This window comes from Cervus canadensis, chromosome 3, assembly GCF_019320065.1.
Source record: "Cervus canadensis isolate Bull #8, Minnesota chromosome 3, ASM1932006v1, whole genome shotgun sequence".
Taxonomy (NCBI): Eukaryota; Metazoa; Chordata; class Mammalia; order Artiodactyla; family Cervidae; genus Cervus; species Cervus canadensis.
Genome location: NC_057388.1, coordinates 12,073,716 through 12,088,109, shown reverse-complemented (window position 1 = coordinate 12,088,109; position 14,394 = coordinate 12,073,716). Strand labels below are relative to the sequence as shown.

General features: G+C 41.7%; 1 protein-coding gene across 5 annotated transcripts in view; it reads right to left on the bottom strand.

The window, feature by feature from the left end:
- Nucleotides 1-14,394, bottom strand: part of DYNC1I1 (dynein cytoplasmic 1 intermediate chain 1) — a 370,739-nt gene that overhangs the window by 132,144 nt on the left and 224,201 nt on the right. For all 5 annotated transcript variants that reach the window (XM_043462652.1, XM_043462651.1, XM_043462655.1 and 2 more), the window contains 2 exons: nucleotides 10,500-10,662; nucleotides 8,233-8,332 (listed from right to left, as the gene is read on the bottom strand). In XM_043462652.1, coding sequence (XP_043318587.1) covers nucleotides 8,233-8,332; nucleotides 10,500-10,662 — 263 coding nt within the window. The remainder of the gene's footprint in view (nucleotides 1-8,232; nucleotides 8,333-10,499; nucleotides 10,663-14,394) is intronic.

Below are 14,394 nucleotides of genomic sequence, written 5' to 3'. Positions count from 1 at the left end.
TCTCTGCTTCTCCGCTCTCCAGGACCCACCCTCACCTTCTCCACTCTCCATCCTGTGTCGATATGACTTTACAAAACATATTTGGCTAAGTCACTTATCTGCTTAGAATAGCTTAATGGCTCATCATTACTTTCAATATAAAATCTGGGTCATTTAGGATCCTTCATGGTCTGTTCTTGGAGGAGGAAATGGCAACCCACTCCAGTATGCTTGCCTGGAAAATCCCATGGACAGAGGAGCCTGGAGGGCTACAGTCCATGGGGTTGTAAGGAGTTGGACATGAGTGAGCAACTGGGCACACATGATCTGTTAGCTTCTACTTTCTCTGCCTAATCTCTTACAACTCACCCTCTTCCCCCCAACCCCTACCTATGACCCAGCCTCACTGGGCTAGTTCTGAGGTTCATAGGTACAGCCTCTGTACCATGAGTTGACACTCACTCTCATTGAAAAGCCTCTCCCGCGTTGGTTACATCATTAACTTATTCATTAAGACTCCATGTAGGCACCAAGTTTTCCAGACAATCCTACCTAATCACTCACCACCCCTCACTGCCTCTCATCAGCCCCCTTAGCATTATGTATGTCCCCATATTAAGGCACTTTATGGCTTTTCCCAGTCTATGTCCATGAGTAGATTGTAAGCTCTTTGAGGGTAGGGGCTTGGTTTTATTGACCTCTAAATCCAGGCCTAGTAAGTCCTAGCATGATAAACTTGTGCCAAAATCTACTGAATTACAAATAACCTTTATTATGTCAGTGACCCTGTGCTCAGCGGCAAGATCCTATCTTTAATCCTTTGTTGTTAAATAATGCCAACAATTAAAAGCTCAAGTAAAAGAAACTCAAGTAGTAAAATCACTAAGAGGACTCTACAGCAAGTAGAAATACCTACTCACCATACATGAACTCTGTGTTGAGTGTTAGAAATAAACAGGTTGGATCTCACGGCAGGTATTTATGAGTTAGAGTACATTTTATGAAAATGTCATTCCTACCCAGGATTTCCATAAGGCAGCCCCATTAAATATAGTATCAGGATTATCAGGATTATGGCAGATCATACCACTCTTTGCTCATGGATACTTTAGTTTTTTTCCTTCTTATTCACTATACTGTATATATTTAACATAAGTTTGTCAGTAAAAATTTGAACATCAGCTTTTTTTCCTATCAAAAATAATTAAGCCTGAGTCTTCTATGTGTTTTATTCGTTCTTTGAACTCCCCCAGCTTAAGAAAGCTGCAGAGAGTTACAACTTGCCAGTTGGTACAGAGGAAGTATAAGTCTGCAATGATACACATGTATGTGGCCACCAGGGGAAGTAATCATTCTTTATTAGAAAACACTCCTCAGCGGATGAATCAAAGGCCTATTAAGAAAGGCCTTTGATTCAAAGCCCATTCAAAGAAACTAACATCCAGATAAACACAGAAGTCTCCAGACTGTCCATCTGAAGTTTAACTATGTCACATGTGAAAAGGCAACTCTATAAACATCAACACCACTCCTACAGTGGCCAATGAGCAGCCAGATGTGTCTGGAATAATATCCCACAGCTTCACATCTGGGTCTCATCGCTGGCTCCCACTTGAAAAAAAAATCTTCAATTATTGGGTTTAAAACTCCTTTAGAAAACAGGGAGAGTTTTCATCAAATACCAGTGAAATGCTCTTGGTGTAATTTCTATAACTGGGATCAAAAGGCCTAAAGACACTGATTAACTCTTAAGTCATGAGAGTGTTTATGATTTCAAAGTCTCCTCTAGTATGTTTGTTTGAACAAGACTAATCAATATTTTATTATTTTCCAACAAAAAGTAGTCATTCTCTGCATGATTATTTAAATATTAAAATTATTATTTTAAAGAGAATATCAACTACTGGGAAGTTTGTGATTATTCACAGGGCTGAATTATCTAATAATTAACCTAGGGGAATTTTACTCGGAAATTGCCAGATCTGCTCTTAAGCTGTTTGCTCTTATAAAAAAATAAAATCTGACATTTACTAGTGAGGAAGGAACCAACATGCTTTAAGTGTTCATTATGCATCCAGCACGGGGCTGGGTGACATGTTCACTCATTTGATTCTTGCAGTTCTCTAAAGTAAGCAACAGGTTTTCCCATTTCTACAGACAAAGTAGCCCAGGTAAGAAGCTGGGTAAGGAGTTTGTTCCAAGTTACATTGCTAATAAATGACAAAGTGAGATCCTGCTTGCAGTCTATTTCTTTCAAGACCACATCTCTCACACTGTGGCATGCCTCAAGTGGCCCCCAAGCATATGTAAGGCACTAAAGTGTATTAGTCACTCAGTCATATCCAACTCTTTGCAACCTCATGGACTGTAACCCACCAGGCTCCTCTGTCCAGGTGATTCTCCAGGCAAGGAGAATCCTGGAGTGGGTTGCCATTTCCTCCTCCAGGGGATCTTCCCGACTCAGGGATTAAACCCGGGTCTTCTGCATTGTAGGCAGATTCTTCCACCAGGGAAGCCTATTTAAGGCACTGGTGATAGGTAAAATGTGGGACAAGAAAGAAAGCACATGGGTAGATTTCAGGAGCTGGGGGTGGGGAGTGGGGAGGGGGAATGGGGACTTAGAGTTTAATGGAGACAGAATTTCAGTTTAGGAAGTTGAAAAATTCAGGAGCTGGATGATGGTGAGAGCGGAACGACAGTGTGAATGTACTCAGCACCACTGAACTGTACAGTTAAATATGGTTAAAATAGTATGTTCTATATTATGTGACTTTCACCACACTAAGAAAACAGTAAACAAAATGCAGGACAAGAATATCAACAGTAACATGCTTTGCTTTATAGGCACTCACCATTTAGTAGAAGGAGGTGAGACATGCATATAAAAAACTACAACACAAATAGAAGAGCAGAACATGCTAAGATGGAGATAGGAAAGGAGTTCTATCAAAGCACAGAGGATAAAATAACCAACTCAGCTGGAATGTGGTATGCCAGGGAGAGGGATTGAAAAGGACTTCTGAGAAGAAATGAGATTGACTGGGCCCTGTCACCTGGGAAAGTGATTAGGAGAGCAGAAAGAGAAAAGTATAGACAAAGGTACAAACACGGATGCAGGAGATTTCTCTTGGGAACCGGCCTGGTCCACAATCATTCTCCCAGTCCTTGGAAACTACAATACACAGGCGTCTAACCTCCCAGGGATAATTCACTCATCCCAGCTTGGCCAATCCCATTCTCCACCTCGGTCACTGTAAATTTTGCACTGAGAAACAGAATCCCTGGGTGGCAAATGAGTCAGGTAAGGACAGCATTCTATTGGTGAAGCTCCTCAAGCTGCCCAGATTTATACTCCTGAGGCCCAGTTCCTTGTCTTTTCCGTGGATTCCCTGAGTACCCTAATGACTAGAATAAATTTCCCTTTTTGCTGAAGGTAGCCAGGGCTAAATTTTTCTTAACTAATGCATTGGAGAACACATTCAGGACACAGTTAGGTTATAGCACCTGGCTGGGAGGCAGGTTAGGCGAAGAGTTGAAAAAGATTAAAGGGCTGGAGATGCTTCAAGATATTCTCAAGAATATTCTTGAACTCTTAATTCTCAAGAAGTTACTGAAAATAGGCTAATGATTTTAGACTTTACGCTGGGAGTCATACTCTGCAACTGTTAATATTTCTAATTAGACCACTACTTTCACTACTATGCCACATTTATTGAGCACTTTTACTATACTAGACACTTTATTAAAGTCTAAGTTTTTAAAGTACATTAATTCATTTAATACAATAAGCAAAGTTTGAGCAAAGTTTGATTACTATTTTGTGAATGAGGAAACTTACGCCAAGAGAAGTCAGGTGACTTGCTCAAGGTGACATTGAGAGCAAGTAAGTAATCATTACAAATAGTAACCTGGAAAAAGTACTTAATGATTCAACAGCATAGAGAATTGAGGCAAGAAGATCAGATAGGAAGCTATTTCCTGATAAAAGCAAGAAGAAGATGGCACGACATAAACTAGGTATCAATTCCACAGGTAAGTAGATTTGAACTGGTGACAGTGGGGGTCTTTATGCTACCATAAATTTGACTGGGTTTGGCAATTAAATGAGCTATCAAAGATTACTTGAAGGGGTAAGTGATTGAAGAGGGGAACTGGGGAGGAACAGAGGGAAGTTGATGCTAGCAGACGTAAGCTATTATGTATAGAATGGATAAACAACAAAGTCCTACTGTATAGCACAGGGAACTATGCTCAATATCCTGTGATAAATCACAATGAAAAATAACAGAGAAAAGAACGCAGATACATATGTACAACTTTGCTGTACATCAGTAATTAACACAACATTGTAAATCAACTAAACTTCAATAAAAAAGATTCCTTGTGTTTGTATCCTGAATGACTCCAAAGTTAGAGGATGCAAATCACATGTGACAGGAATATACCGGGTGGGAGAAAGATCATAAATCTGGTTTTGTATACAACTGCCAAATCTGTCACGTGAAATGTGCACAGTATTATTGACTCCCTCTTAATATTTGATGAACAGCAAAGTTGGCATAATTCCCCAAGTGCCCAAATGTCCTTCAGGGGATAATGACTGGTGGCTGTTTTGCAAATATTGCAAAGTTAAAGTGTTCTCGTTTAGGAAGAGGACCAATGAGACCTTTGATCCAGGAGCTCAAAGCAAAGCTATGCAGGAATCTTACAGTTTCTTCCTTCCCCCAACCCTGTCCATTCTGTTGCACTCATAAGCACACACGCCACTACTGGACTCAAAGACTATGCCTCTGTCCTTTTCCTCTTTCTGAACATCACTGGATTCCATATAGATTTACTCAGAGAGTCTCTTCATCCCATAAGTATGTAAAGTTGGTTCTTTGAACTCCACTAAATTGTTACGATGTAGAAACTAAGGGTTCTTTGGTGTTGTGTTCATCAAATTCCTTTATTATCCTTTTTTAAAATTTATTTTTAACCAGAGGATAATTGCTTTACAATGTTGTGTTGGTTTCTGCCATACAACAACGTGAATCACTTGTATGTATACATAGAGCCCTTCCCTCTAGAGCCTCCCTTCAAACCCCCACCCACCCCTTTAGCTCCTCACAGAGCCTGGAGCTGAGCTCCCTGACTTACAAGGCAGCTTGCCGCTAGCTATCTACTGCATACATGGGAGTGTATATATGTCAACGCTACTCTGGAACTAAGGATTCTCGTTCCTTTTTCTGATGCTCCATATAAAATACAGTCTTCAGAATTGCAAACCCCTTCCCCACAGTGTAGATGACAGATTACACGAAAATGGGGGAAAACCGATATAGAGTCTCTATGGTGGAACTTCTGCCCTTTCCAGTTTCACTTCCTGCAACAAGAACAATACACAAGATCCTGTGTGGAGACACATCTCCCTGTGGGCAACAGGTAGATGTCCGCCCCATGCCGAGGCCAGCTGGGGACCAGCCCTCCTGGCGAGGGCCCCGCCACCTCCGCCAGGAGCGTTGCCAGCAGACCTGGGGACTCAGGAAAAGCTGCCCTTGAGGAGTGTGTCCGATAAGGTTCCTGTGTAATCTCCAGGCTGTGAACAAGTGAACAAGTCGCACTAAGTGTTTCCTCCACCTTGGATCTGATTTCTGCACACACAGCCGAGCGTGCTCACAGACCACCCACGTGCCGGCTGGCAGGAAGCGGCTGGGTACACCCCTGCCTGCATCAGCCTCGGCACAACTGTGCCCTGCATACTCTCTTGTTCGGATGTAAGAGGAGATTCAAGAGGAGAGAGCACTCGCCCACTTTGTGGCTGTTGACAGTCTGGTTGCGGGGGATTACATTCCTCTTCAGTGTTCTGTTCCCCAGCACGATTACATGGGGCTCTTCACATCATCCGCTTCACTGCTCTGCCGGGAACACTCTCTTCTCCCCTCCCTTTCTCTAATCCCAGTCTTCTAAGACACCCTGTCCAACCAGAGGCACAGACGCCAATCTCCACTGAACCCTGAAAGCACTTGCTATCAGCCCTACATCATTCAGCACTTAGAACCTCTTGTCTGACTTCAGTCTGCCAGGCTTATCTGTCCCTGGGATTCTTCAGGCAAGAATACTGGAGTGGGTTGCCATGCCCTCCTTCAGAGAATCTTCCTAACCCAGGGATTCAATCTGCATCTCTTATGCCTCCTGCATTAGCAGGCTGGTTCTTTACCACTAGCACCACCCAGGAAGCTTGATGTGACGAGGGTGAAATAAAATAATGCCTCAGAGTAGCTGGCACAGTGCTTAGCATATAAGAAACACAAGTTAAAAGCTGGCCATGGGGACTTTCCTGGTGATTCCGTGGTGGAGAATCTGCCTTCCGATACAGGGGATGTGGGTTCAATCGCTGGTCGGAGAGCTAAGATGCCACGCACCTGGGAGCAACTAAAGCCCATGTGTTGTGACTCAAGACGCCTGTGTGCCTCAACTACTGAGCCTGCATGCTCTGGAGCCCATGCTCTGCAACAAGAGAAGCCTGAGCATTTTAAGTACAGAAGCCCGTGCACCACAGTGAAGACCCAGTGAAGCCAAAACTGAAAAACAGAAAGAAGCTAGCCATGATTACTATTCCCAATAAAAGCACAGATTAAAAGAAAGTGGAAAATGTGCTATGTATAAATGCCCAGTATTTATCATTCCTAGTTCCCTCATTGCTATTGTATCGCTGTCATTACAGGGGGGAACATAGCATGATCACCCAGAACACAAGTTCATGAGTTAGATCACCTGAGTTCACAGCCTGTCCTCACCACAGTTAAGCTGTGTGCCCTGATGGGCATTATTTAACTTCTCAGTGCTGGGTCAATGACACACTCAGTGAGTCGGCCATTCAGGAAAAATGGCTTTTGGTAAATCTGCCTGCTTTCACTAGGAACGTTACACCAGGGAGTTTAGTGCTTTCATTAGGAATGCTACACTATGGAGTTTAGTTTGCTTTTATTTTATTTTCTCTTACAGGCAACAGGGAGTTTTAATCCAGGGAGTAAAGTGATCAGATCCATATTTTAGAAAGCTTATTTGGCTAGATGTCCAGACAGAAAACTATAGGTGGACAAGTTTGGGTGTGGAAAGACCATGAGAAGATTAGCAATACTACAAGTGTAAGATAATGAATACAGGAGTAGAGAAATGGACAGTCTTGGTGACAGACTAAGTCTGGGAGATAAAGGAGAGGAAGTTTCTAATGTTAATGATGAAAAGTTTTTTAGGCCCTTGGGTATATTGTGATGGCTTTAACATAGAATTGTTGTTTTTGTTCCGTTGCTAAGTCATGTCTGACTCTTTGTGACCCCATGAACTGCAGCAGGCCAGGCCTCCCTGTCCTACACTATCTCCTAAACTCATGTCTCTTGAGTCAGCAATGCTATCCATCCATCTTGTCCTCTGTCACCCCCTTCTCCTCCTGCCTTCAATCTTTCCCAGCACCAGGGTCTTTTCCAATGAGTCAGCTCTTTGCATCAGGTGGCCAAAGTATTAGAGCTTCAGCTTCAGCATCAGTCCTTCCAATGAATATTCAGGGTTTAGAGTAGGCAAAAAAGAACTTCAGATGTGTAGAAATAATGAGTTAGTGATGAGTCTGCCATTCTATGGGACACCTGAATGGATCTGTCTCTCTGGGGTGTAAAGTGGAATTCAGGAGGGATTTTGGGTGGGGATAGAAAAAGGCTGCCCATGTGATGGTTGAATCAACAGCAGTGGAAGAGATCTTTTTCCACAGAGAGCATGTCCAGAAGAACAGAGACTGAGAGCATGACCATGAGGATCACAGGGGTAGAAGAGGAAAAAATAAGTCTTAGGGGAGTTCAAGAACTAGAAGAGAGTGGAGTTGTAGAACTCAGTGGAAGGAGGGTAGTTTTAGAAGTTAGAGAGAGTCAACAAAGCTGGGTGACAAAGAGAGGTCAGGGCAGATGAAGGCTTAAACACATTCACAGGATTTGACAAGCAGGAAAGCGCTGGCGACCTTAGTGAGACTGCTTTCATGGAAAGAATGGCCTGGCTCCTGGGCTGGTACCTGGCACAGAGTAAGTACTCAACGGATATGAATAACAGAGTGCAAATTTAAACGGAAACTTCAGCAAAACGAGAAAGAAAACCATAAGCATACAAGAAAACTGTGGGTCAGTGAACACATCCAAAGTAGCGAGGCAATTCTCTCTTATTTACTGTATACAAATGCCATGAGAACACAAGTCCGGCTTGTCCCGACCCAACAACAATTCTTACCTGGAGAGACCAGTCCATACAAGTGACGACTCGATGCTTGGACCAATGCTCATCGTAGAACTGACGATTGAAAGAGAGGTTGGCTCCAGCCTGGACGTCCCTAGGAGGGTTTAAAGATCAAAGACAAATAAGGTGCTTCAAAATGGGGTTCTATCTCTACGGTTCATATTGAAAGGACAAAATGGCAAGAGCATGGCCCACAATACTCTGAAGCCAAAGCATCAATTTAGGGAGCAAACGCTGATCATAAATGACCACTAAAGGTGGTCTCCATCATGAAAAGCTCTCTCTTAACTGGCCCAGATGAGGTTTCCACATGTTGTTCCAAGCCTGGTGTGAGATGTCAAATTTGTTTCAGGTTCCCATCTTGACCAGTTCTAAAGCATTCTCCTCCCCCTAAAAAGTTCTGCCTTGAAGCAGAGTTTACAAGAAATCTCCCAGCTATCAAGGAAGCACAGCACTCTGGGAGATTCTTTGACATCAGTGTCACCTTATCTGGCCTTAGACCAGAAGTGATATGCATGCTTCACTTTACCTATAATTTCTGGTTTACTGTAGTGGCTGCCTCCTTGTGCAATAGCAAGTGAAAAGTTCTACCGTGAGACAGGCCTGCTGGGGGGCAGGTGGGGTGAGGGATTCACCAAACATTGTAGATACTTAATATAGACCAAAATAGCATCTGGGTGGGGGAGGATTACACTTTGGCCAGTGTTTTTTTGGCTGATACTCAACTGGCTACAGACCATCCTCTGAAGAACTCTGCACTGATCCTACATTTGCTCCACAAGACTGTGTGTTTAAGTTGGGTCATACTTGTTCCGTGTCAGCCATTACTGGATCCACATTAAAAAGCTATCTAGACTCCTCGGGCTTCAGTTCAGGAATTCCTCCCCCCTCACCTTAGTTTTCCATTCTTTCTTCTGTTCTATTGCCTTGCACCCTGCATCACTTGTCCGACTGGGTGACTTGATCTCTGGCTAGGTATTTGGGTTCCAAGGAGCTGACTCATTACGACTTCTTTTCCCCTAGCTAACTCTTCCTCAGCTCCACCACTGCAAACTCAGACAAGTAAGTAAAGTGTCAGTCACTCAGTTGTGTCTGACTCTTTGTGACCCCACCGCTGTGGCCCACCAGGCTCCTCTTTGATGCGATTTCCCAGGCAAGAATACTGGGGTAGGTTGCCGTTTCCTCCTCCAGGGGATCTTCCTGACCCAGGGATCAAACCCATGTCTTTTGCAGCTCCTGCATTGGCAGGTGGGTTCTTCACCACTAGCGCCACCTGGGAAGCCCCAAGAGGTACATACACCCAAGATAATACTGCGCCAGGCACCCAGAGGGAAACAGGACTCAGACTATTAAATGAGCCAGAGAGTAATGGCTTTTTAAAATTAAACAAATATAACATGTATATTCAAAATACTGTCTCTTTGATATCGTCTATCAATACTATGAACTGTTAAGAACACTTTCAGAACTCCCTTCCGAACCTGTTTACATGGCCTTGAGCATCTTCAATGACGATAGGTTGGCCTTTGACAATGTATGTGAATTTTAGAAGTAGTAAAATGTCAGGTCTGATGAAAACTGCAGGTGATCTCATCTTTTCATATTGTTCCTGGCCAAGAGAAACTGGTGGCTAACAATCAGTTCTGTCTCTTTACAAAGCTCATAAAGTGCCTCCTCGATGGTTGACAATACACACGTTGAAGTCACAGGTCAAGTTGTTTGGGGCCATGGTTTTATAGACAAGTTTTCTTAATCTGTAAATATACCCCTGCACATGTGTTTCCTAAAGGCATATATACATAATCTTACGGTATCAAAAGAGGAAAAGGTGGCCAGTCTGTTTGCTGTCTCACACATCATTTAAGGTTCTCCTGGATCTCATGTTTATTTTCCTCAGCTTCCTGTTTGCTTAGACATCAAAACTAGATCTACTGGATAGAATGTAAATCTCCTCTTACTGCTTATAAGGATGTTTTCTCAGAGGACAATGTACATGACTCTACCAGTCCCCATCACCTGGGCTGTCCCCCAGATATCAAGTTCAAAAGCATTTCACCGAAGCACATGATAATTACAGGGAAACTCTAAGCCAGAAATCATAACCAAAGCCCTCAGTCAGAGCTGTTCAGCAAGATCAGCTCTGGAATTTCAGTCTTCTGATTTGTCAGACTTGCAACTTGCCTACTCAAAACATAAATGAGTTTAGAAGCAACAGATAACTTATCACAGTATTTTTTTTTAACTGCACACAAGAAACTAACCCGTCTTTTTCCTCTAATTCTCGACCACTGTAGTCAAAGAAGATATCGGAGTCTTCTGCCAGGGCTCTTTCAATTACCCGTATTGTCCGATCAAAAAAGATGAGAAACTCCTCTGAGTGAAGGATCTGCTGTTTTTCTTCCTCTGTCAGCTCCCTTGGAGGAGCTTTTTTATGTAAAAGAGATCATTGGGAAAGAAAAAAAGAAAAAAGATAATTAAAACATTTCAAGAGGAATCTAACTCTTGAAAGACACTGCTTATCAAAAGAGAAATAGGACACAGTAAAATAAGCCATTGTTAACATTAACTCTAAATTACTCTTAAATTCACACCAAAGGTTTTTCGCAGATGTCTTCATTGCCAACTTTGCAAAAAGATGTCATATCTGGATTAATTGCTATTTTGAAGAGTTGAAAAAATATTACAAATGAAGATGATTGTGTGTTTTAACAATCAGTTCTGAATGTTACTTTCTTTTGAACTGAAGTTGAAAAACAGCTCAAATAGTACATAGTAGAGATATCTGTAAAACCATGTATATTAGATTGTAAGGCTATGGTTAAGCTGCACTTACCAAATAATTAAGAACTAAGAATTATCTACAATACAATTCAGATAGCACCTTGCCTCTTTCTACTGATAAATTCATTTTCTTTAGATAGTTACTTGATATGGTTGATAGACTGTTATAGAAATTCCCCTCAAAAACTAAAGCATGTCCTTGCAAACCCAACTTTACCCAAGATATCTTCTGCTTTTAAACAAACACATGAAACAAATAAATGCTATAAGATACCTCACAATTGCTTTTATGCCTTACTTTTCTAGCATGACCAATCATATAAAACTAAATCTGAAGATACAAAATGAGGCCAAGAGAGACTTAAAAACTAGCAGTATGTCACAGTGTCTGAAAGTCAGCTCACCTCAGAGTCAGGATTAGGTTACAGAAACTGTTCCTTCAGTAGCAAAGTTCACATAAACCTATAAACGAAGCATTAGGAACTGCCCCAGAATGAGAAATCCCTAAGGGCAGAAACTGTCAGCTGAAACTTAGTGGCTCTTCAGGAACTCCATTTCAACTTCCGTGCAAAGAGACTTCAATAAGTGTTTGATTATTCTTCCAGTAGGATCAGAAGCTCCTGAAGTTTAAACTTCAGGAGAGGGGAAGTGCATTAAAACCATGGGGGTCCCTGGTGAAATCACTCACCCACAGGCTTTCCCAAACACTTCTACAACCATCCTCATGACTAGGACCAATGTTTACCTGGCTACATGGTCAGAGGAATCATTTAGGTGCAGTCACCTGCAGCATAAGGTTTTATGGAAGAGTTATTTGACTTGATTAATGGTATCTTGAAGCCAGTGCCCTGAGAAATCTGAACAAGGACCTACTGTATAGCACAGGGAACTATGCTCAATATTATGGAACAGCCAAAATGGGCCAAAATCTGAAAAAGAATAGATACATTAAAAAAAAATGGGGAGACCAATTGGGAAGATATGGTAATAGTTCAGAAAAGAAACAATGGGGGTTTGAACTTAACCAGTGAAACTAAGGATGGAAAGAGAGCAGATTCTTGTACGATTTCTAAGAACTGGTGACCCACTGGATGAGAGAAATAAATAAGGAGGAGGGAAGTCTTTTTGCAGAGCCATGGAGGTAGATCTCAAACTTGTAATGTTCAGAATGTCTCCCCCATTCTGGCCTGCCCTCCTCTGCCCCCAAATCAAAATGAAAGAGGGTCTAGACAGACTCCAAAGTCTGTATTTGAACAATAAACTTGAATGATTATGACGTAGTTGGTTCACACCTTATAAAATGCTCTCCAGGTGATGTTATAAAAAAACATGATTCATCCACTAAGCAGAAGGTAATCTCCAAACACAGTTCACCCCAGCAATTCTAAGAGGCAGAAGGATTTCTTTGTTGCCGAAATCTCCAGAGCCCCAAATATGCCTTGTATACTGGGACTCTATAAGAACCTCCATCAACATCTGCTGAGAAATGCTACACAGACACTAGTTTGAGAAATAGTGAGGTAGGTGGTATGTAAACCATAAATAACCAGAACTCTATAAAATCGACGTGGAATCCAAGAGCTACTATGCCATTTGCTAACTTGGATTCTTCAATCAGTGAAAGCTCTCTAAGCAGCAGTGTTATCTATAAAGAGAGGCAATGATACCTAAACTTCAAGTCTGCTTTAAGAGTTAAAAATAAACATACTAGCAAATAGTTGCGTGCATGCGAAATCGCTTCAGTGGCGTCTGACTCTTTGTGACCCTATGGACTGTAGCCCGCCAGGCTCCTCTGTTCAAGGGATTCTCCAGGCAAGAATACTGGGAGAGGGTTGCCATGCCCTCCTCCAGGGGATCTTCCCGACCCAGGGCTTGAACCTGTGTCTCCTGCAGCTTCTACACTGCAGGTGAATTTTTTACCACTGAGCCACTGGGGAAGCTCAGCAAATAGTTGAGCATTCAATAATTAGCTGTTGTTCAGCTGCTCAGTCATGTCCAACTCTTTGCAACCCCATGGACTGTAGCACGCCAGGCTTCCCGGTCCTTCACTGTTTCCCAGAGTTCTCTCAAACCCATGTCCACTGAGTTGGTGATACCATCCAACCATCATCTTGCCCCGTATATAATTTATCTACTTTCTGAAACACCCATAAATAATGCATGCAAAATTTTCACCCTTATATAACTTCAAAAAAATTATTTTGGTGAAACTAGGAAAGGGGAAAATGCTAGGCTCCTTTTGCTTCCACCGGCTGCTGCTCTCGCTGCTCAGTCACTGAGTTGTGTCCAGCTCTTCACGACCCATGGACCGCAGCACGCCAGGCCTCCCTGCCCCTCACTGTCCCCCAGAGTCTGTCCAAGTTCATGTCCATTGAGTTGGTGACGCCATCCAACCATCTCATCCTCTGCTGCCCTCTTCTCCTTTTGCCTTCAGTCTTTGGTCACTACTGTTACATAGATAAGCATCACTAAACTAGAATACTACAAGGTCAAGAAGAATTTTTTTTTTAAAGCAAACATAATTTTTAATGAGAAACATGTTGGCAAATTATGTGGTTATTCAAAACACGTTGGTAGGACAGAATTTCTTGGAGCAAATAAAGAGGGCATCTGTGAAAATATTAATTTCTTGCAATGGTAAAATAGTGAAAGAATTATTTCACAATGTTAGGTCACAGGTTGATAGCTACAGAATGAAATGAAAGGACACTGTGTATTACTTCAAGAAGAATGTTTTATTTTACAAAGCTTCATTTGACTTTAGTCACCGCTGATGAATGACTTGAAACACACTTGAAATTACACAGAGAAATAGGAATTTTCCCACTTTATTCCTATTTTTATATTTAAAAAATATCTATTCTATTCTGTTTATCTTTTTGAGTTACTTTTATTCCACCTGTATCTTTCCTTACAGGTCCATTGCTTTGAATAAAAAATAGTTCCTGTCTAATTTTCTGTAATTTTTTTTCCCTGTAGTTTATTGTCATTTTGATCTCAGCTTTCAAGACTTACAACTTCTTTTCTAAAAGAAACATAAACAGCTGATCAAAGTGTATTTGCAGAAGCCAAGTTCAGGTAACTGAAGCAGTAGCCTCTCCAAATAGTATGTTTGACAATACAATATTTGGGTTGAAAATAAATTGCTACAGAACCAAAACAAAGAACATACTTTATATTACGCTTTGATGTCTAACAGAGATCAAATGACATGATTTGTTAGCATAAAATAATAGATGAGTACTTTTTAAAAGTCATAAACAATATTCAACTTAGGAGTTAAGTAGAGCCATAGCTATGTTTGATAAAACCCCAAACCTCTCATATTTAAAAATCTTTAAATTGATGTTTTATGACAATGTAATGAAAACATAA